Consider the following 24,231-nt stretch of genomic DNA (forward strand, 5'->3'; position numbering starts at 1 on the left):
GGACTTGTAAAAGTGTTGCAACGCTAGAAACACTGCCCTCAGCTCTAGGACACTGATGTGCAGGTTGTACTCCAAGTTGGACCATTGACCTTGGACTGTTTGTCCCTGAAAAAATCCCCCCCACCCTATCAGGGAAGCGTCTGTGGTTAGAGTTGCTACCAGACTGGGTAACACAAATGGTCGTCCTAGTGTTAGTTCTTGACTGTGTATCCACCACAAGAGATCCTTTTTGCAAGAGTTCGTGATCAAGATTTCGTGAGATAGTGGAAGCTGTCGATAAGACCACTGGGCGAATAGCATCCATTGAAGAATCCTCATATGCATCCTGCCTAAGGGAACTACGATAAGGGAGGCTGCCATCAAGCCTAGTACTCTTAATATTTGTCACGCAGGGACTCTGTTGCTTTGGAGAAGGACCAAGATTTGATGTCTGAGGTCTGTGGGGGGAGAGTAACTTGAGTCAGGGAAGTGTCTAGCTGTGCTCCTATAAATAAGATACGCTGTGACGGCGATAAGACAGACTTTCCAAAATTTACCGTTATGCCTAGCGAGGAGCAGAGGCTGATGGTGTAATCCCTGGCTTGCAGAAGACGATACTCGGTGGTGGTGGATAGGAGCCAGTCGTCTAGATAAGGAAACACCCAGAATTCCCTTCATCTCAAGTGAGACACTACTACTGCCATGCATTTGGTGAACACCCTGGGGGCTGAGGTGAGACCAAAGGGCAGAGCGCGAAACTGGAAATGACTGGCTCCCAGCCAGAAGCGCAGATGATCTCTGGACGCCCTGGCCATCTTGATATGGTAGTATGCGTTTTTGAGATCTATAGAGCACATCCAGTCGCCCTCCTGTAGAAAAGGAAGGATTGACTGTAGCGTGACCATCCGGAACTTTTCCTTTTTCACGAAGGCATTTAATTTGCTGAGGTCCAAAATTGGCCTCCAGTCCCCTATTTTCTTTGGAACTAAAAAGAACCTTGAGTAAGTTCCGGATCCTATTTGGTCCACCGGGACTGGTTGGATGACTCTGTTTTCGAGCAACCTTCTTATCTCTACGGTTGCCTGGTCTCGCAGACTGGGTGGAACACCTGGGAGCTTTTTGGGGTTGGGTGGTATTCTGATGAATGGAATGTTGTTGCCTCTGGTAACTATGCTTTTTATCCAGGAATCTGATGTAAGATTTAGCCAGGCCTCTGGGTATAAAGCCAAGCGACCCCCGACTGCCTCCAGAGTAGGACAGTCGGGCCTGCACTCAGGAGTGCTGGAAGGGCTTCCCAGAGAAAGTATCTCTGTCGCCTGATTTTGCGGACCCCCTCTGCCGGCTGGGCGGCATCTTCCATTTCTTCCCCCTCCTCTGCCTCTGGAGGGGGCCTCACTTTGGGTGGGCTGAAAGGATCCCTGAGTCTTTCGGAACCACATTTTTCCGCCTCGTTGCCCTTTAGATGGGGCGGAAAAATGGACCCTACGGCAGACAGGGTCTTCCCTTCTTGTTCACACCTCGTGAGAGTCTCCTTTACTTTGGGCCCAAACAAGGAGGCACCATCAAAGGGGGCGTTGGCAAAGGAAGACTTGAAGGCTTCCGCAAAGGAGCATAAGCGCAACCAGGATTGCCTCCTTAGGGCGATCGCTGAAGCTGCCGCTCTACTCGACCCTTCGGCTGCGTATGAAATCAGCCTCATGTACGAGTTCACTATGGAATTTAGGGTGTTAAGTTGCGCTGTCACTTTCTCGGTGACAGCAGCATCTGTGTTTCCCTGGAGAGTATCCCCAGTTCCTTAATGAGATCTCTCTGTAAACGCATGAAATGCGTAAGGTAGTTGAGCGATCGGATGGAAAAAGTCGCAGAACTAAATATGCGCTTCCCATACCTGTCCATCATCCTAGAATCCTTATTAGGGTGATGGACAGAGGAAGATGATTCAGACATCTCCTTCTTAGTGGCCGCCGCCGCCACCACCATAGTATCCACGGGAACTCCTTTTGTAAGGTAAGATTTGTCCTGGGGGGGCCTTCATGTATTTGTTTGGCTTACGGGGGACTGGTTCCACTGTATCGGGCGTTTCCCAAGCCCTCCGGGCTATTAGATCCATGAGTTCGTCATATGGCGGGGTCACCCAGGAGGTAGAAGGTTGAGCGCCAAATGCCTTCAACAAGACCGATTCATCCACAGAAGTGGTAAGGGTTTGCCAGTCTCCCCTCTGTTTCAGGATTTCCAAAATGTCCGCAAACGAGACATCTTCAGAGGGGGTCAGTGGGGACCCTTCTGCTTCATCTAAATCGGTATCAGATGTGAGAGATTCCTGGGGGGAATCAATGTGCCTCCTCTTGCACAATCGTTTCCTCGGAACATCCTCAGCGGGGGCTTCTGGGGATGCATCCGAGGAACCAGGGTCGCCCGGTGGGGCTGTCTGAGGCATTGGGTCTCGACGCTTGGTAGGGGACGAAGGCACAGAAGCAGAACGCGGACCTTTTGGGGAAGGAGAAGAAGATATTGATGATGTATGCGTCTGATCAGACAAGACCTTCCTCATGATGTCAAAGGCACCGGTGCCCCGATCCGAGGATCCGAAGAAGGTGGTCGTTTCTCCGGAATCAGGACCACGGGCTCCGACACCGAGGACGGATCCGAACTGATTTGAGCCGAGGCACCGAGGGGAAGAGTCGGAACCGACATCTCGGTTCGACTGTCCCCCCCCCTGGAACCTAGGAGAGATCTTCAGCTCCGAGACTCTCCGGCTGGTTCCGAAGGAGTCGAGGTCAACGGGGCTGATAGCACTACTGGAGGCTTCGGCACCGAAGGCTCTACGATCATCAGTTCTTCGATTCCTAGCTCCGATGACTCGACAGGTCTCAGAGGAGGAAGTGTCGAGGGGACAGGAATAGTCTCGAGTTTCGAAACCAGCTGGGACGAAACCTCGATTAGTTTGGACAGAGCCGAGTTCTCCATAAGCTTCTGTACCACTCGGTCCACATCAGAGTCAGAAATCGGCCTCGAAGAATGGGTCGAAGGGGCCGAAGCAGTCACCAAGCGAAGGATAGAAGGCGGTGGTACCTCTGACACCGGCTCCAAGACCTGAGTCTCGATCAGAGATAAACGCTCGACGCCTGGCACGGAGGTCATAGGAGCCGGCGTCCGAATCAGGAAAGAGGTGCTCGGAGCCGATGACTTGGGCTCCGACACTCTTGAAGACTTCGACCCCTTCGAAGACTTGGATACTTGTTCAGCCTTGTCCAGGGCCTCTTGAAATTCGGGTTTAAGCAACCCTCTGTCAACCAACTTCCTGCGTCTTTCCAGCATGACCCTCCCACTAAAGGAATGACAAATGGAACAGTCTTCCTGCAAGTGGAGAGGGTCAAGACAGTAGATGCAGGATGAGTGGTTATCAGTAATGGACATCTTCTGTCCGCACTGACATCTCTTAAAGCCTGATTTGGCTTTCTCTGACATTTTGAATATATAGTATATGTCCAAAAACACAGCACACTTAAAGAAACACACTATATAAATCTATGTGTAAAAATTTAAAAGTCTATAATAATAATAATAATTATAATAAACCAACAGTTTATTTCTAACCTATTATATTATAGAAAATCCAAAACACAGCACACTATAATATATATATATATATATATATATATATATATATATATATATATAAGAAGAGTTAAGGCAAAAATTTACAAAGAATTATGTAAAATACTGTCAATCCTGACAGAAAAAAATGCAGGCCTTAACTAGTAAAAATTAAACTATCTAATCTACCTAAATACACTCTCAAATAACACTCCTATACTATATTACTTATTTTAAACACTAAGAATTAACTATAAGTCTACTAAATGAAAAGATATAGAAAAAATATAGAAAAATATACTGGCCCGAGCCTCTCATATGCGATCTGCTGCTAGCGGCAAACTAGATCTGAGGGTTAGCACCTGAGGATCATGGGATATTACTGTGCCTCGAGCTTTCTCAAAGATGCGGAGCTGGTGATGCGGCCGACTCGGAGCCGAGGATCGGTTCCGAACCCGTGTGTAAGAACAAACGGTGAGATTGAACAATTTCACATTAGGCTACTCAGAGGTTTGTAGTTAAGCATGGTTCCATTAGGCTAGAAGCACTCCTGGGATCACACAGTGTGTCTGGACTTTGTCATGACAGACATTTGCCAGACTGAACCCGTGGACAAATCCAAAACCACCAAGTACAAAAAGTAGAACTGAACCCGGAGACAAATCCAAAACCACCAAAAGCACAAAAGGTAGAACTGAACCTGGGGACAAATCCAAAACCACCAAGCACAAAAGGTAGAACTGAACCCGGGGACAAATCCAAAACCAACAAAGCACAAAAGGTAGAACTGAACCCGGGGACAAATCCAAAACCACCAAAGCACAAAAGGTAGAACTGAACCCAGGGACAAATCCAAAACCACCAAGCACAAAAGGTAGAACTGAACCCGGGGACAAATCCAAAACCACCAAGCACAAAAGGCAGAACTGAACCCAGGGACAAATCCAAAACCACCAAAGCACAAAAGGTAGAACTGAACCTGGGGTCAAATCCAAAACCACCAAGCACAAAAGGTAGAACTGAACCTGGGGAGAAATCCAAAACCACCAAGCACAAAAGGTAGAACTGAACCCGGGGACAAATTCAAAACCTCCAAAGCACAGAAGGTAGAACTGAACCTGGGGACAAATCCAAAACCTCCAAAGCACAGAAGGTAGAACTGAACCCGGGGACAAATCCAAAACCACCAAAAGGTAGAAAGATAAAACAACACAGCCAGAGATGACGTCCTTTCTTTAATAAAAATACGAAAACTCTAGCGCCTCGGCAATCAGCCTTCCAGGAGATATCATCAATAAGAAAAAAACATGGAACTTGGGGACAAGCTTGAAACCTCTAACTGTAAGGATTCCAATCAGATGATTCCTGGCTTGTATCCCACATGTTAGAGTGCTCCTTACTGCAACATATAAAGTACGTAAAGTTTCAGCTTCAGTTCATACAGTGTGAGCCTACACATAGTACAAATATTTGTACAGCTAGAACAAGCTGGAAAAGAACAATGTCAGTCGATGAAGTATTTCCAAGTCGCAGTTCACACAAATGAAATTACAGGTGCGTAAGCAGAACAGAGATGACTAGATAATATAGCCTAGGCAAAAATATATTTGATCTTTAGCTAAGAAACAGATTTTACTAATTCCTCCTCTCTGAACATACTCAAAGTATACTGGTGGTGGAAGGAGGTAGGGACTATTTCGGTCTGAGGTAGCGCAGGAACAGAGACAGGTTTTATTTAAATAGTCTTTTAGTAGCTGTTTGAAGATGGAGAAGCATTTGGTTGGGGCTGTCAGCTGCAGTGGAGTGAAGTTTGAGTTTAAGTAGAGGTTTTTTATCACTGACGTGGAGGCAGGTCCTAAGAGGAAGTTGATAGCAGTGGATATAGAGGGTAAATTTGGTTCAGGTGGGAATGCTGGAGGGGAAGTGGTAGCGTATGTGCTGTATGGAGAATGCTGGTTTTGGTTTAAACAGGATTGGGTGTTATTGTAGGGATGGCAGAAACACTGGATGGGGGTGAAGAGTTTTTAGTTAGGGAGGTAATACTTTCTATAAAGTGATTATTGAATAAGGTTGCAATTTCTAGTGGAGTGCTATTATGAGAAGGGTTGGATGCCTTTTCTGACCATGGCTGTAAAAGGTTATGTACTGATGTCTAGAAATTTTTGAGGTAATTTTTATGTTGAAGAAGTAGATGGCTATAGCATTTTTCTTTACCTAGCTTAATTTGCTTTTTATTCAGATTGTGCAATTCACTATAAAGTTGCAGATTACAGGGAGTTTTAAGTTTAAGCCATTCTTTCCAAGCTTTGTCTCTGTTAGACATTGTGCTATTTGTCTGTGTAGGGAGCCATGGTGTGGGGTTAATTTTTTGCGGAGTGGGATGTGGCTGTTTGAAGTATTTAACAATAAGGTATTAAATGTGCTGACTACCTTGTTGAGTGGAAGAGTTTTTAGAGCAGACCAATTAATGGCTTTCAATGTATTAATGAAGGAGTCTATAGTGAATTCAGAAAGGTTTGGGGTTGATTTAAGATGGTGAGTTTTAGACTGGTGGGTGTAACCTGGAAGGTGATCACTGAGTTTGGATAGGTTCACGAGGTTGTAAATTTACAAGAGTCAGAGACCAGTATCCAATCTATAATTACACCTTTATTTTTGGTATTATGAAATCTAGGGTGGGCTTTGGTAAGTTGTGTCTAAACATAAAGTCTTATACTAGCTGAGAGAAAGTCTAATGTAAGGTTTTGCCAGTCAATATTTACATCGATTAGTATGATTTTTTTTAAAGATATATTATTAGTTGCCCAGGAGAGGATTTCTTCTAAAGTTATTATATTACTTCCTGGTGGGATATAGACTGTAATGGGTTTATATTAGATAATCGAACTTTCAAAAGTTTGACTGCCATATGGCCGACACCATATGATCGAACTTTTAAAAGGGCAAACATCTACTAAAAAAATAAACTACACAAATAACCTACCTGAACATTTTAAGCAGTGTTCAAGCCCCCCTGCACCTCCCGCTCTTTAAATATACCAACTCTGAGATCGCACTACAGTGCAGAAAAGGGAAATCTTCCCATTCAGCGCTCTTCAGAGTTCGAACTTTCAAAAATTAGATCATACGGTGTCGACCATATGACAGTCGAACTTTTGTAAGTTCGATCATCTAATATAGACCCGACTGTAACACAACACATCTGTTTTTATTGTCAAGATTTAGCAATGATACTAGTATTTTGGCATTTTGGGATGTTGTGTAAACTGGGAAATAAACTGTATGAACTTGGATAAATTAAGGCTACCCCTCCTGCTTTTTTTTTGAGGCCTATCAGCTATGATAATACTGTAGCCAGGAGGAAGTAGTTCAGAATCTTTAATGTTAGGCTTAAGCCAGGTTTCTGTAATGGCAAGAATGTCAGAGTTATATTGTGATAGCCAAACATGTAGTTGTGTAATTTTGTTACAAATGCTATGGAGGCTGAGACGGACAATTCATTTTTTTTGGAAGACAAGTGGGAGACTGATGGGGTGAGGGGTTTAATAAGGTTTGATGGGGTGAGGGGTTTGATGGGCTAGTTTTATTTGTATGGAGAGGTGGATGTTTAAGGATAGCATAGTACAGCTGGGAAGAGGTACAGGCTGAAGTAGTAGGTGAAGAAGGACTAGTTAATTCACAATTTTGTAAGTATGATTCTTTGTTATTTAGACTAACTGCTGAGTTGTCATGGCCTGAGATGGGGGTGGACATCACCACACCATCAGATTTTTGAAATGTAGGGTATTGATTTAGAGCGGGCCTGTATGAGTTTTATTTTTTGAGTAGAGTGGTGGTAGTGAAGTATTTTGTGTTTAAAGTAAAGAAAAGGTGCGATTAAAAAGGCAGGGAGATCGCTACTCCTGATTTCACAGTGCACTGTGTAAACTGCAGTAGGAGATGTGTATGCAGGGGGAAGTATGGTAGGATGCTAGCCGCAGCAGAAAGGGACATGATGCCTCGAGAAACATTTGAAATTCTGGTGTTACAGAGAAGAGAGAAAAATTGAACTGTAGTATGCAGAATGAAGTGAGGTGAGGCAGGGTGGAGTTAATGAACAGAAGTAACTGGAGGAGTGTGATAGTTAATTCTAATTACGTAAAGAGGAGAAAGGAAACTGAGAAATATCGATGGTATCTGAAGTCAGTCAGAGGTATACGGAGCATGAAGAACACATGAGGCAGTCAGTCAGAGTTATATGGAGCATGAAGAACACATGAGGCAGTCAGTCAGAGTTATACGGAGCATGAAGAACACATGAGGCAGTCAGTCAGAGTTATACGGAGCATGAAGAACACATGAGGCAGTCAGTCAGAGTTATACGGAGCATGAAGAACACATGAGACAGTCAGTCAGAGGTATACGGAGCATGAAGAACACATGAGGCAGATGTATGTCAATGGTATCTGAAGTCAGTCAGAGGTATACGGAGCATGAAGAACACATGAGGCAGATGTAAGTCGATGGTATCTGAAGTCAGTCAGAGGTATACTGAGCATGAAGAACACATGAGGCAGATGTATGTCGATGGTATCTGAAGTCAGAGGTATAAGGAGCATGAAGAACACATGAGGCAGATGTATTTTGATGGTATCTGAAGTCAGTCAGAGGTATACGAAGCATGAAGAACACATGAGGCAGATGTATGTCGATGGTATCTGAAGGCAGTCAGAGGTATACAGAGCATGAAGAACACATGAGGCAGTCAATCAGAGGTATACTGAGCATGAAGAACACATGAGGCAGTTGTATGTTCTGTGGTCGACAGGACAGAGAGCCTGTGAGTGGTTATCTTTGCTGCAGGTGGGAGTAAGGGGTCTTGTGATAGGATGGAATTTGGATTGGGAGGGGAAGGCACAGTATAAAGGAAGTGATTTCAGTGGTGGGTGGGAATGTGAGGAGGGTGGAGAATGAAGCCAAGTACAGAGAGGCAAAGTGGAGTGGGATGAAACTAAGCCCTGCAGGAAAACACTCAGTTAGGACTAGCAAAAGGTAAGTAAAATGTCTTATTAGACTAGGACACAGCAATTGCAGTAGCAGTGTTCATAGCTAACTGCAAAAAGGTTGGAAGTATTAACATGATAAAACAGAGAACATCCACATAGCACAAACCATTAAGAAAGTTAATAAAAAACTTGGTCTCCTCTACAGGAACAAACAGTTTATGACACACCGCACCAAAGTAACCATCGCAAGGACTCATCTTCTATCCGCCCTCCTCTATGCCTCTCCCATCTTGACCAATCTCCGCCAAACTGATCTAAATAAAATGGAATCTTGGTACAACAAGACTACCAAGTTTGATACTGAAGCCTCATATAGGTCACACCCCTGTCTATCCCTTAAGCAACTCAACTGGCTTGAGTTGCCTCATATACTTCGAGTCAATCAACTCTCTATAGCACACAAACTGTACTACCTTCCTGAGATAAACCCAGCACTTCAGCACATAATTCAGCCCCACATTCCCTCTAGATCCTTAAGATCTAGTAACCAGAACCTCATAACTGTCATCAAACACAAAAACGAAGCTGGTAAGTTCCTCTTTGCCAACACCATTGCCAAAACCTGGAACACAATACCAAGCCAAATAACTTCTACCACCTCCTTTAGTCAATTCAAAAAACTCCTGAAAACCCACTAAGTAACTGGCTATGCTCATGCCACTCACCAGGCTAATCCATAGCAAGAAAATTTGTCAGGGTACAGCTATGTATAAACAGTTTCTCACCTGGAAGCTTCCAAACCCATGTACATTTACCTTACAAAACTTATAACTGCAAAAGAAAAAAAAAACATACCTCTGATTGTCTACTGTAAGAAATGTTAATCACTAGCATGATGTCCTGCTGTGTGTATATATGCTATATGTATGTTTGTTAATCACTAGCATGTTGTCCTGACATGTATATATGCCATATGTATGTATGTTCTGCTTCTTTTTACTCTCATGTAATGTATTGTAATCTGGAGCTTTTCTCCCCGGGCCTTCGCTAAAAATGGACCTGTGTCCAGTCGGACTTTCCCGGTAAACAAATGTAAAATAAAATTAAATAAATAAACAAAGAGAAGATAGTATCAGTGAGTGACAGAAAAAGCACTATGTATCTAATATAAGCATAAGGGTGCTAAAGTAGATAGATTGCGATCAGCCTAGACGGGAGAAAGTAGACAAGGAGTTAGGAGTGAGATATACGTAGCAGATGGGAGAAGCAGCTGCCAAAAATCAGTACTAACTCACTGGGCCTTACAACTGAGAGGCAAACAGGTGAGTGGCTGGGGTATAGCAGGAGAGTAAAAAATAAATAAACGGGCTCCAGTAGGAAGAACGCCTGGTATAGAAGGCACTCCTGAGATACCGTAGTATTCCTAAAATAAGGTGAAAGGGGGCAGTTGCACTCATTCTAAGGCAAGAGATACCAACAACAGTGAATGTTTCATACACTAATCAAGGAAGTACCTAATCGAACAGATAAAATATAGGGAAGGTCCTTACTTAAGGCACTTCTTTATGACTTTTCACTCTAATGCCATCTGCAGCTGAAATAACAATATTGCAAATATAATCCATCCATCCACAACTCTTTTTTTCTCATTTTTGCACATGGGGTTGGGGTGTCACTTCAACAGTGACAATCATCTAGAACCAAGGTTTAACACTGCCAGGTGGCTAGCCCTGCGACAGTAGTTCTTTCACACCACACACTCACACTCATACCTATGTCCAATTTAGAGTGCCCAATCCACCTACTGCATGTCTTTGGAAAATAGGAGGAACCCAGATCACCTGGCAGACACCCATGTGAACACAGGGAGTTCATGCAGACTCTGCACAGAAGGCACCCCAAAGGAGAACTGAACTGGGGAACCTCTTGCGTTTAGGTGATACCTTTAGCCACTGTGCCACTATGTCAGCCCTAGGAAATGTAACAAGTTTAAGACAACTCACAATATAACTTGGAGAAAACGTAAGTCTATTTGGAAATCTAATACAGTACTCTGGAACTACTTATATTGCACAAGACTATTTACATATTTGCAGGATAATGCATACTTCTTTCAACTGATGTGTTTTCTTTATCATTCCCTAAATATCTGTGGGCAGCTGGCATCAGTTCTGTGGTAAATATCACCTCTGAAACACTCAAATGCATTTTCTTTAAAAGGGTGTTGTCTTGGCTTAGTTTTTTAAGGCCTTTAAAGCTTCCTCTGCATTAATGTTGTTAGAAACCTGGTTTCATAATTCCAATGCTGTTTTGTTAATGTCTCACTATTATTTTTATTTATTTTATACGGTTTCTCTTACAGATAGTCCAAAGGGCTGTCTCACTATTATTTTTATTTATTTTATACTTTTTCTCTTACAGATAGTCCAAAGGGCTGTCTCACTATTATTTTTATTTATTTTATACTTTTTCTCTTACAGATAGTCCAAAGGGCTGTCTCACTATTATTTTTATTTATTTTATACGTTTTCTCTTACAGATAGTCCAAAGGCTGTCTCACTATTATTTTTATTTATTTTATACGTTTTCTCTTATAGATAGTCCAAAGGCTGTTTCACTATTATTTTTATTTATTTTATACGGTTTCTCTTACCGAATGTCCAAAGGGCTCTCTCACTATTATTTTTATTTATTTTATACGGTTTCTCTTACAGATAGTCCAAAGGCTGTCTCACTATTATTTTTATTTATTTTACATTTAACCGGGATGGTCCATCTGGATGAGGTCCATTTTCAGCGGAGGCCCGGGGAGAAAAGCTCCACTTAATACAGTGACAACAGGTATTTATCCATCAGTTACATACCAGTTAGTGAGACTATGTATCAGCGACATAAGAGATCAGAGTGAAAGACATTCTTATAACACATTTTTCAACAACTTTACAAGTAGACAATAGGTTATTAGTTCATAAATTGTTAAGACGAGAGATTAATTTACTGTTTCTTTCTTACATTAACATACAACTAACATTTGTTACTTCCATGTTTCATGGTTTCAGGATGATTAAATGTGAGTAAGTCTTGTTACTTCTAGAGGAATTAAAATCATCCTTAATTACAGGTTTGTTGAGTGGTAGTGATGGACAGGTAATAAAAGTCTTCACTGTCAAATCTCCAGATGTGCAGCCCAGGCCACATATGACAAAGTACCTTGGCTCATTAGAATCAACCAATCAACAAAGTGCAGCAAGAGCTTAAAGTAGAAGTAAAGATATAAGTAATGCATCCCAAAAAATAAAGAGCGAGTGTCATAACATACAATATTCTACACCCGCGCCTCTCAAAGCATTCTTGATTCTGTGCAAGATATAAATATTTACCTGAATGACAGACATGAGATCAGGAGTTTCCCTTACAAACTCTTCAACAGCTCTCAGAAGTGGTTCTTTCTTTTCGTCATCAAGAGCCTTTTTCCTCTCTTCAGCATTCCTCTGTTGAAGCATATCCAGTGCAATTTCTGCCAGTTTTACCTTGAGATCAGTAAGATTTTGAGCTGCTGGTAATGAAATATTTCTAGTCTGAATAAATAAATAAATAAATAAATAAAACAAACATCTTAGTACAAAACCAAAAAGCTAAGAAATAGGTGGTTAATGATATGTTCAGATGAAGTGTAATGCACAAAGGTATGAAACAAAGCATCTAAATAATCAAAGAGGGAAAACAAAAACAGAAGATTCACTGTAATTGCTCGTCTTACACACACACACACACACACACACACACACACACACACACACACACGTGCGCACATGCATGCACGCACACAAAAACTCTCTCACACACGCGCACACATGCTCACACACACACACACACACACACACAACACATACACATGCACGCACACACACACACAAACTCACACACGTGCACACACACACGCACATGCTCACACACACACACACGTGTGCACATGCACGCACACACAAACTCTCTCACATGTGCACACACACACGCACACACACAAACACACGCTCACACACAAACACACACACAAACACACACACAACACACACACACTCGCACATGCTCACACACACACACACGCGCGCACATGCTCACACACACACACACACGCACATGCACACATACACACACACACGTACACACACACACAACACATACACACACACGTGCGCACATGCACGCACACACACAAACTGTCTCACACACGTGCACACACACGCGCACATGCTGACACACACACACACACGTGCGCACATGCACGCACACACACACAAACTCTCTCACACACGTGCACACACACGCGGACATGCTCTCACACACACACAAACACACATGCGCACATGCACGCACACACAAACTCTCTCACACACATGCACACACGCGCACATGCTCACACACACACACACACACACACACACACACACACACACACACACACACACACACACACACACACACACACACACACTGACAGGTTATCATCTTTTTATTCACCTATTTTATTAGGGTCATGCAGAAGGTCACTGAGAAGATTTAAACATGTTTAGCCACCTTTACTGCTGCCTATCTATCCTACAGTACAATTACTGATGCATTTTCTATAACCAGGAAGAAGGCAAGATGTGAACCAAACATGAGAGGATTTTGTGCTGTAACCCTAATACCAGCAGTTAATGCGAGTATTTGCAGACAAAAGGATCTCTAATGGCTTCCACTTTGAGTATGCATGGTCCTGCACATGACCATGAAGTTTACCACTCAGATTTGGACTTAGTGTGAAACACGTCCAGAAACCCATACTCTGTATATACCATGAAGCTCCTTGTCCAGAATGTGCTAGTACTGCTGTAGGGCGGTGTACATCCCTCTATCCAGGATGGGCAAGCTGGTGTCAACCACTCACTCACACCCTCCCTTGCTGGCTTTTCCAGTGTCTAGTCTGTTAATTGATTCTGGGTTGTCTGGTTTATAGTAAGGGCTTTCTCTCTCTCTCTCTCTTTCTCTGCACCATCAAAACTATATATTTTTTTTGTAACAAGAGATAGAGGCTATCACAACATACCAAATAATAAAAGTACTGAAACTACCTGATAAGTCTTTCTCACTTTATCAAACTATAATAACAGTGAAATTAATACTAATGGGTTACTAACAGAGTTTGTTTTCCATAATAATGTCTCTGGGTTGAACAATATTTACTATAATTACATGTTTGTGGTACAGCCATGGCAGCAGCAATATCCCCAACCAATGGAAATTGCTGCTTGGGTGTATGGGGGATATGAATATTTATAAATCCATTTTCAGATAATGCTATTTATTTGTTCCTAGTTAATGACATCATTATTAATAATAATAATTATTATTATTATATGGCACAGTTTCAAGTGATTACTGGCTTACAGTAATTTATCGACAGTGAGTAAATGTTTAAAATGTTCCTTCTATATAGTGTGATGACTTTACTTTTGGTGCTGAGCTTAAGCAAAAGAAATCGAAGAGAAATGTTCTACTACATGTGAATAACATGCAGCCATCATTTTTGAAAAAGTTTGTCATTAAATACCAGGTGGTGAGGGTCAATCATTTAGTTATACAAGAATCCTATTTTTACCTACTATAGTTAAATTAAAAAATGCTGGAAATTACTAATAGAAAAAATATATCTGCACACCTACGCATATAACAATAAAATATTTACTGCCGAAGAAATTGTTTTAAACAAGGCATTTTTTATGGTTTCAAACAGCAGAGATTTTAAGGCCACCTGCAATTTCATGTAAAATAACTGCCGTAATTTGAAAGTAATACACAGCTTTTGTTTTTGGAACTGAGTGAAGGAATACTTAAGTTTACTGATAAAAAACCTGCAATACTAAAATGTGTTAGAAAAATATTTTAAGGCAAAGTAAGACTGTAAAGGGAATTGTTTATTTATTTTTTAAACTGTTCTTGTAAACATTTTTTAAAGGATAACTTAATTTATACAATTAATAGTAAACGTTACAAACTGCCATTTATTTGGAATGTAATACTACCTTTGCTATTTGTGTGATAACACTGGTTCAATATAATGCATTTTCTACAGAAATAAACTAATAGGAGATTACAAGTTGCTTTATTAACACTTGCATGCCATATTAAAAAATAGATTATGCCTTGTATAAGCATAACACTTTAACTAGTCTTTCACATACATGTATGTATCATATAATTTGTTCCAATTAGCTATGGCAGATGGCAATGATAGTGATTCAGTCCATAAAGAATACAGCTGGCAGGTTTTGTTAAACACTTGTCCAGTAGCAGGTATTAATGATATGATTAGTCTGGAAAGCAGTGCTAAAGCGTAGACAGGTAGGTAGTAATTCAGTACTGTAGGTATACATTTAAATTGATTATATAGTGAGTGTTTATTTCCCAGCTGTGAAAGCCACCCTGATAGGAGGCTATCGTCCGTGACATGCTGTTGCTCTTCCACAGCCTGTTGACACGTGCTTCTACTAAAGGCATGATCATTCTGTGTCACTTATGGAAACTCATTCAAAGGTAAACTTCAGTGCATTGCAGTTACTGTTCTGTATGCAAATTACATGTGAGCTACAGTCATCCGAATCCATATCAGAGAAGGGGCTTGTAGAAGGACCTTTTCAATTCTAAAAGTGCCTCAACCACACACTCACAGCTGAATACTTCATGCAGCTGTGCCATCTTACTTTCCTGAGGATTCTTGCAGCAGCACAATACGTGGGCAGAGTCTAAAGCAGAATTACTCAGCTAATCCAGAGGAGTGTACAGCTGAAACAGACATTTGCAAAAACACCCTCCCAGAACCTATCATGATCCAAAACTGTGCAACTAGCTTATACATGTTTGTGCAATACTGGATGAATGTCCAGGGTGCAGCTTCAGATGTATCCTGTTGTGATACGATTTTAAAATGCTTCGGAAGTGGTTCATATTTACTAGAATATGCCTTGAGAGTGCCTGACAGCATCTTGTGTTTCTCTAAACAACAAACAATACAATGGGCTAGCCACACTGAATGGGTCTTTTAACTTAGTCAAGACTTGCTTTCCTTGCAAAAGCAACAAAGAAATTATAACATTTTCTGATATGTTTGGTTCTGCCCACATTACCCCAGTTACCTATATACCTCAAAGATATACAAGAGTGCATCTCCTTTGTTTACCTACTATGAAAAGAGACAGCTGCATGGATTATTCAAGGAAATACTAGAAAACAGATTAGTTGTAAATGGGGGATTAGTTCTCAGAGCTCAGGCAGGCATATTCCTGAAACATCACATAAGGGCAGTTGCACATTACAAAGTGCAGCTAAGAAATCACCCTGACCAAAGTAATTTCATTATGAGAAGCAATGTTCTCAACCATTTAACTCCCAAGTCAGACAGAAAGTCAAATATAAAAAAAAAACAAAGGCCCAAGTCAAGAACATTTTTAAGTACTGGCTCTCCTGACTTAGAAAGCTGCCAGAGTAACAAAACTTTGTTAGTATGCATTTTATGAATTAAAAGAAAGCCACTAACTGTAATGATTGCCACTATTTGCTAATGGCATTCTGTCTTTTCTCAAACAGCCATCTATTTCGGGTGGGACAGTGCACAATTTTGAGCCCGAATCAGAATGTCCCTGAAAAGAAGGCATAACTGAGAGGTATGAGAAGTGCCTTCCAAGAGAAACAGAAATAACTTCACTGTTAAGTGAGTTCATGAAGACAATACTGATTTTTCTTCTCAAAGTTTAACAATCAAACAGATAAATTTTTATATTTTAACCACAGAATGAAGAAAGATCTGAGGAGCAGTAGAGATTCAGACAATACTGCACAAATACTTAACAGAAGTAAAAGGAAAGTGCATTTTGTGACCATGGTTTAGATAATGGAATTAAGAAGGAATTTTTCGGTATATTGACAAATCTTCAAACCACAAGGAAAATATTTTCCATTTAGCCAGATATGATTTTCTACCTGATGGCCTTCTGGCTACTTACAAGATCTGTATCACCTTAAGGGAAAAAGATGAGCCATTGAAAATGACGTACAAATCATCCAACTACTCAGACTCAGAGTTTGAAACTTACTTATCATTCTGCTTGAAATCACTGCTATACTTCTGCCTGTCTTCAACAGGCAATGAAAAACTGTAGTAGTACAATGAAACATGCCTGTCTTGGTCATTCTGAAGCCATGAGAACTCCATATGTTAAGTCTCTTGATACACATTCATGACAAAACAGAAGGACAGTGTGCCAGCCTTCAAATGAGATGTTAAAATGAGGCCCCATCTGCCTGGGTGGGTGGTAGCTCAGGTGAATATAAAAGATCCAATGGCACCTATGGGAAAGGTAAGCATCATTTACTTGTATACAAAAAGAACTCTTATTTACAACATATTTTTGTACGTGGGTTGGTATAATGGTTAAGGTATTTACCATACAGACACAAGGCACAGGTGTGATTCTCAAACGGGATAATTGGCTTCATGAACTTAGATGAGTCATTATAATGGTTAGCATATTTACCTTACAGATGCAAGGTGCAGGGTCTGATTCTTACATTTGAGAGAGAACTTGGATAGGCTTAAAATGACTCAAGGGCAAACAGCCTTGTACTTACATATGAACCTCCATTATATTTAGACTTGTGCCATGGTGCTTGCATAAAGTACTGAGTTCTCTAGTCTGTGTAATTAGGTAGGTAGCAGTCAGCTGGGAGATATGTGTGTCTCTATCTAGTCAGAGCAGCATAAGTATGTATCTAACAGTAACCACTCCAATCCCATGGACTGCCAATATTTTAAGGTATGAGGCTGACATAATGGTTAAGGTGTTTACATTACAGACACAATGTATGGGGTTTAATTCCCACCTGGGGTAAATGGCTAGGCTTAGAATGGCCTACAAGGGCAGTTAGCCCAGTATGAACCTAGGAACCTATGACAGAAAAGCATAAAACAGGATTTGGAGTCCATGCGAAGACAAAGGTATCCATCGTACCTATATGATTTTCTTTTTTTATTTTTTTTTATTCAGCATTTGCTAAGAACTGTGCCACAAATGAAAGCCCACTATTACCACATTACATGCATACGAGTAAAAGTAAATACAGAGAAGTACAAAACTGCTGTAGAACTGTGTGCTCACACATTGTTTTGTAGCATTATGGAAGTATCTTGCTGGTGCAATCCTTTATTCCCCATTCTCACAACACATGAAAAACAGAAAACCATTTCAACCTGTTAAAACGTACCCCACATAATGGTCTAGTCATACAATAATACAGACGTGCAATACTGGATTTTTTATGGTTTTAATACAGTTAAGGTAGCATGATTATTTAATAGTTAATACATATGATTTCATCATCAGGCTGCTACACACTGGCATTCTTATAAACCCCCAAAACCATACAACATGAACATACCTAAGAAACTGGATGTTAGCAGGACCTCTGAGTCCTGTTATCATATTGTCTGATAGCCGCTAGTAACTGTTCATACTCTCTACAGCACTATGTCAAGAACTTGCTGCACATGACACACTGGATAACAAGGGGACAAAGAATACAAATTGTGTGTCTTCAGCACTGCCTTTGCAAACAAAGCCAAAAGAGACGTTTTCTGCAAAAAAAATAAATAAATAAAAATATGCTGCTGTGCTGCAGCTAAGTACCAGAATGAACACACCCTTTCACTGGCAGTCTCTTGTACTGCTCTAGGAATCAACACACTCGTTCACTGGCAGTCTGTTGTACTGCCTAGGAATAAACACACCCGTTGACTGGCAGTCTCTTGTACTGCCCTAGAAATCAACAAACCCGTTCACTGGCAGTCTGTTGTACTGCTCTAGGAATCAACACACCCATTCACTGGCAGTCTGTTGCACTGCTGTAGGAATCAATACACCTGTTCACTGGCAGTATGTTGTACTGCTCTAGGAATCAACACATCTGTTCACTGGCAGTATGTTGTACTGCTTTAGGAATCAACACACCCATTCACTGGCAGTCTGTTGTACTGCTCTAGGAATCAACACACCCATTCACTGGCAGTCTGTTGTACTGCTCTAAGAATCAACACACCCATTCACTGGCAGTCTGTTGTACTGTTCTAGGAATCAACACCCCTGTTCACTGGCAGTCTGTTGTACTGCTTTAGGAATCAAACACACCTGTTCACTGGCAGTCTGTTGTACTGCTCTAGGAATCAACACACCCATTCACTGGCAGTCTGTTGTACTGTTCTAGGAATCAACACACCTGTTCACTGGCAGTTTGTTGTACTGCTCTAGGAATCAGCACACCTGTTCAATGGCAGTATGTTGTACTGCTCTAGTAATCAACACACCCATTCACTGGCAGTCTGTTGTACTGTTCTAGGAATCAACACTACCGTTCACTGGCAGTCTGTTGTATTGCTCTAGGAATCAACACACCCATTCACTGGCAGTCTGTTGTACTGCCCTAGGAATCAACACACCTGTTCACTGGCAGTATGTTGTACTGCCCTAGGAATCAACATACCCGTTCACTGGCAGCCTGTTGTACTGCCCTAGGAATCAACACACCCGTTCACTGGCAGTCTGTTGTACTGCTCTAGGAATCAACACACCCATTCACTGGTAGTATGTTGTACTGCTCTAGGAATCAACACACCTGTTCACTGGCAGTCTGTTGTACTGCTCAAGTAATCAACACACCTGTTCACTGGCAGTATGTTGTACTGTTCTAGGAGTCAACACACCTGTTCACTGGCAGCATGTTGTACTGCTCTAGGAATCAACACACCCATTCACTGGCAGCCTGTTGTACTACTCTAGGAATCAACGCACCTGTTCACTGGCAGTCTGTTGTACTTCTCTAGGAATCAACAGATCCATTCACTGGCAGTCTGTTGTACTGCTCGAGGAATCAACACACCTATTCACTGGCAGTATGTTCTGCTGCTCTATAATAAAAACTAGCTACAGGGTGAACTTGTGTTTTCTTCTCCTTGCCAAATATTTAATGCCTCTCTGCAAGTGGTAAACATACATATTTCCTTGTTTGCCCCACTACAGTATGACTGATGAGCGGTCATTTTTTGCCTAAATGATATCTAGATATGCATTTGCCTGAAATGCTTGCAATGCTACTTGCTGGAGCTCTTATTTTCTTTATAGTCATACAATAAGAGCCTTATCTGGACATGGATATCCAAATACATTTAATCTTTAGAGAAAACAGATAACATGCTTAGGCATATTATCAGGTATTTACTGATCAGAGTATGTGAAGCTATTGGAGAAGAATAATCTTTCCCTCTATCATACTACATGGCTGAGCCAATTAGAAAAGCTCCTTCTGACCGGAGTTACGGCTTGATTACTTATACCTTTCAGAAGCAACCAACCCATCTTTCATGCATAACCTTACAATGACCACTTTAAGTATCAGGACATGACAGTATGCCAGAGATTGATTTATTTATTGTTTTGCATTTGATTATTCGGAAAGTCTGACTGAGCATTTAAACCATTGTTAGTGGAGGCCTGTGGAGGTCTAGGGAGGTACCGAGGTAATGCAAAAGTGTCTGCATATATTAATAATAGTTGTCATGACCCAAACTGGGGGGTACAGTAAAGCAAATCAAGTTTCTGGTTGGTATGGATGATAGGTATGTTGATCTGACTGTCAAATTTTAGATTGTTTTCAAACAGAACACCAAACAGTTTATGCTGTCCACATCTTTGAGGATACTATCCTTGGACAGAAAACAAAATGGAGCAGGTAAGACAGAAAACAGCTTTATCAGTCAAAGACAAAAATACAGGTTTACTTTCTCACCAAGCAGGGAATCACCAGCAGCACTATACCTTATGCAGGCTTGAAATCCTTCAGACAAAGACAAAGGCCCAGAATTTCACTTTGTATTTAAGTAACACTCAGTAGACAATTCAAATTAACTGATGGAAAAATGTGAAAAATGAGCCTACATAATTTAATTATCTGGTGTTGAAGGTGAGTAAGGAATTTGTGTGTTTCAATTAAATTTTGAGGTCATGATATTTAGTGGTAAACATTTCTTAACTGCTAATCAGCTTGCCTGTGTTTTGTTTTAACTGTTTCAGTTTGAGGTTTAATTTTATGTTACCACTGCCAATCAGCTTGCCTGTGTTTTGTTTTAACTGTTTCAGTTTGAGGTTTAATTTTATTTTACCCCTGCTAATCAGCTTGTCTGTGTTTTGTTTTAACTTTTTCAGTTTGAGGTTTAATTTTACTTTACCACTGCTAATCAGCTTGCCTGTGTTTTGTTTTAACTGTTTCAGTTTGAGGTTTAATTTTATTTTACCCCTGCTAATCAGCTTGTCTGTGTTTTGTTTTAACTGTTTCAGTTTGAGGTTTAATTTTATTTTACCACTGCTAATCAGCTTGCCTGTGTTTTGTTTTAACTGTTTCAGTTTGAGGTTTAATTTTATTTTGCCACTGCTAATCAGCTTGCCTGTGTTTTGTTTTAACTGTTTCAGTTTGAGGTTTAATTTTATTTTACCACTGCTAATCAGCTTGTCTGTGTTTTGTTTTAACTGTTTCAGTTTGAGGTTTAATTTTATTTTACCACTGCTAATCAGCTTGCCTGTGTTTTATTTTAACTGTTTCAGTTTGAGGTTTAATTTTATTTTACCACTACTAATCAGCTTGCCTGTGTTTTGTTTTAACTGTTTCAGTTTGAGGTTTAATTTTGTTTTACCACTGCTAATCAGCTTGTCTGTGTTTTGTTTTAACTGTTTCATTTTGAGGTTTAATTTTATTTTACCAGTCAGCTTGCCTGTGTTTTGTTTTAACTGTTTCAGTTTGAGGTTTAATTTTATTTTACCACTGCTAATCAGCTTGCCTGTATTTTGTTTTAACTGTTTCAGTTTGAGGTTTAATTTTATTTTACCACTGCTAATCAGCTTGTCTGTATTTTGTTTTAACTGTTTCAGTTTGAGGTTTAATTTTATTTTACCACTGCTAATCAGCTTGCCTGTGTTTTGTTTTAACTGTTTCAGTTTGAGGTTTAATTGTATTTTACCACTGCTAATCATCTTGCCTGTATTTTGTTTTAACTGTTTCAGTTTGAGGTTTAATTTTAGTTTACCACTGCTAATCAGCTTGCCTGTGTTTTGTTTTAACTGTTTCAGTTTGAGGTTTAATTTTATTTTACCACTGCTAATCAGCTTGCCTGTGTTTTGTTTTAACTGTTTCAGTTTGAGGTTTAATTGTATTTTACCACTGCTAATCATCTTGCCTGTATTTTGTTTTAACTGTTTCAGTTTGAGGTTTAATTGTATTTTACCACTGCTAATCATCTTGCCTGTATTTTGTTTTAACTGTTTCAGTTTGAGGTTTAATTTTAGTTTACCACTGCTAATCATCTTGCCTGTGTTTTGTTTTAACTGTTTCAGTTTGAGGTTTAATTTTATTTTACCACTGCTAATCAGCTTGCCTGTGTTTTGTTTTAACTGTTTCAGTTTGAGGTTTAATTTTATTTTACCACTGCTAATCAGCTTGCCTGTGTTTTGTTTTAACTGTTTCAGTTTGAGGTTTAATTGTGTTTTACCACTGCTAATCAGCTTGTCTGTGTTTTGTTTTAACTGTTTCAGTTTGAGGTTTAATTTTATTTTACCACTGCTAATCAGCTTGTCTGTGTTTTGTTTTAACTGTTTCAGTTTGAGGTTTAATTTTATTTTACCACTGCTAATCAGCTTGTCTGTGTTTTGTTTTAACTGTTTCAGTTTGAGGTTTAATTTTATTTTACCACTGCTAATCGGCTTGCCTGTGTTTTGTTTTAACTGTTTCAGTTTGAGGTTTAATTTTATTTTACTACTGCTAATCAGCTTGCCTGTGTTTTGTTTTAACTGTTTCAGTTTGAGGTTTAATTTTATTTTACCACTGCTAATCAGCTTGCCTGTGTTTTGTTTTAACTGTTTCAGTTTGAGGTTTAATTGTGTTTTACCACTGCTAATCAGCTTGTCTGTGTTTTGTTTTAACTGTTTCAGTTTGAGGTTTAATTTTATTTTACCACTGCTAATCAGCTTGTCTGTGTTTTGTTTTAACTGTTTCAGTTTGAGGTTTAATTTTATTTTACCACTGCTAATCAGCTTGCCTGTGTTTTGTTTTAACTGTTTCAGTTTGAGGTTTAATTTTATTTTACCACTGCTAATCAGCTTGTCTGTGTTTTGTTTTAACTGTTTCAGTTTGAGGTTTAATTTTATTTTACCACTGCTAATCAGCTTGCCTGTGTTTTATTTTAACTGTTTCAGTTTGAGGTTTAATTTTATTTTACCACTGCTAATCAGCTTGCCTGTGTTTTGTTTTAACTGTTTCAGTTTGAGGTTTAATTTTGTTTTACCACTGCTAATCAGCTTGTCTGTGTTTTGTTTTAACTGTTTCATTTTGAGGTTTAATTTTATTTTACCAGTCAGCTTGCCTGTGTTTTGTTTTAACTGTTTCAGTTTGAGGTTTAATTTTTATTTTACCACTGCTAATCAGCTTGCCTGTATTTTGTTTTAACTGTTTCAGTTTGAGGTTTAATTTTATTTTACCACTGCTAATCAGCTTGTCTGTATTTTGTTTTAACTGTTTCAGTTTGAGGTTTAATTTTATTTTACCACTGCTAATCAGCTTGCCTGTGTTTTGTTTTAACTGTTTCAGTTTGAGGTTTAATTGTATTTTACCACTGCTAATCATCTTGCCTGTATTTTGTTTTAACTGTTTCAGTTTGAGGTTTAATTTTAGTTTACCACTGCTAATCAGCTTGCCTGTGTTTTGTTTTAACTGTTTCAGTTTGAGGTTTAATTTTATTTTACCACTGCTAATCAGCTTGCCTGTGTTTTGTTTTAACTGTTTCAGTTTGAGGTTTAATTGTATTTTACCACTGCTAATCATCTTGCCTGTATTTTGTTTTAACTGTTTCAGTTTGAGGTTTAATTTTAGTTTACCACTGCTAATCATCTTGCCTGTATTTTGTTTTAACTGTTTCAGTTTGAGGTTTAATTTTAGTTTACCACTGCTAATCAGCTTGCCTGTGTTTTGTTTTAACTGTTTCAGTTTGAGGTTTAATTGTATTTTACCACTGCTAATCATCTTGCCTGTATTTTGTTTTAACTGTTTCAGTTTGAGGTTTAATTTTAGTTTACCACTGCTAATCAGCTTGCCTGTGTTTTGTTTTAACTGTTTCAGTTTGAGGTTTAATTTTATTTTACCACTGCTAATCAGCTTGCCTGTGTTTTGTTTTAACTGTTTCAGTTTGAGGTTTAATTGTATTTTACCACTGCTAATCATCTTGCCTGTATTTTGTTTTAACTGTTTCAGTTTGAGGTTTAATTTTAGTTTACCACTGCTAATCATCTTGCCTGTATTTTGTTTTAACTGTTTCAGTTTGAGGTTTAATTTTAGTTTACCACTGCTAATCATCTTGCCTGTGTTTTGTTTTAACTGTTTCAGTTTGAGGTTTAATTTTATTTTACCACTGCTAATCAGCTTGCCTGTGTTTTGTTTTAACTGTTTCAGTTTGAGGTTTAATTTTATTTTACCACTGCTAATCAGCTTGCCTGTGTTTTGTTTTAACTGTTTCAGTTTGAGGTTTAATTGTGTTTTACCA

General features: G+C 39.8%; 1 protein-coding gene across 1 annotated transcript in view; it reads right to left on the reverse strand.

Moving 5' to 3' along the window:
- Nucleotides 1–24,231, reverse strand: part of CFAP46 (cilia and flagella associated protein 46) — a 3,596,153-nt gene that overhangs the window by 1,185,256 nt on the left and 2,386,666 nt on the right. The window contains exon 43 of the mRNA XM_044056880.1: nt 11,942–12,139. Within this exon, the coding sequence (XP_043912815.1) occupies nt 11,942–12,139 (198 nt within the window). The remainder of the gene's footprint in view (nt 1–11,941; nt 12,140–24,231) is intronic.

Source organism: Protopterus annectens, chromosome 14.part0 (genome assembly GCF_019279795.1).
Source record: "Protopterus annectens isolate FY-2018-M chromosome 14.part0, PAN1.0, whole genome shotgun sequence".
In the NCBI taxonomy this organism is placed as follows: Eukaryota; Metazoa; Chordata; order Ceratodontiformes; family Protopteridae; genus Protopterus; species Protopterus annectens.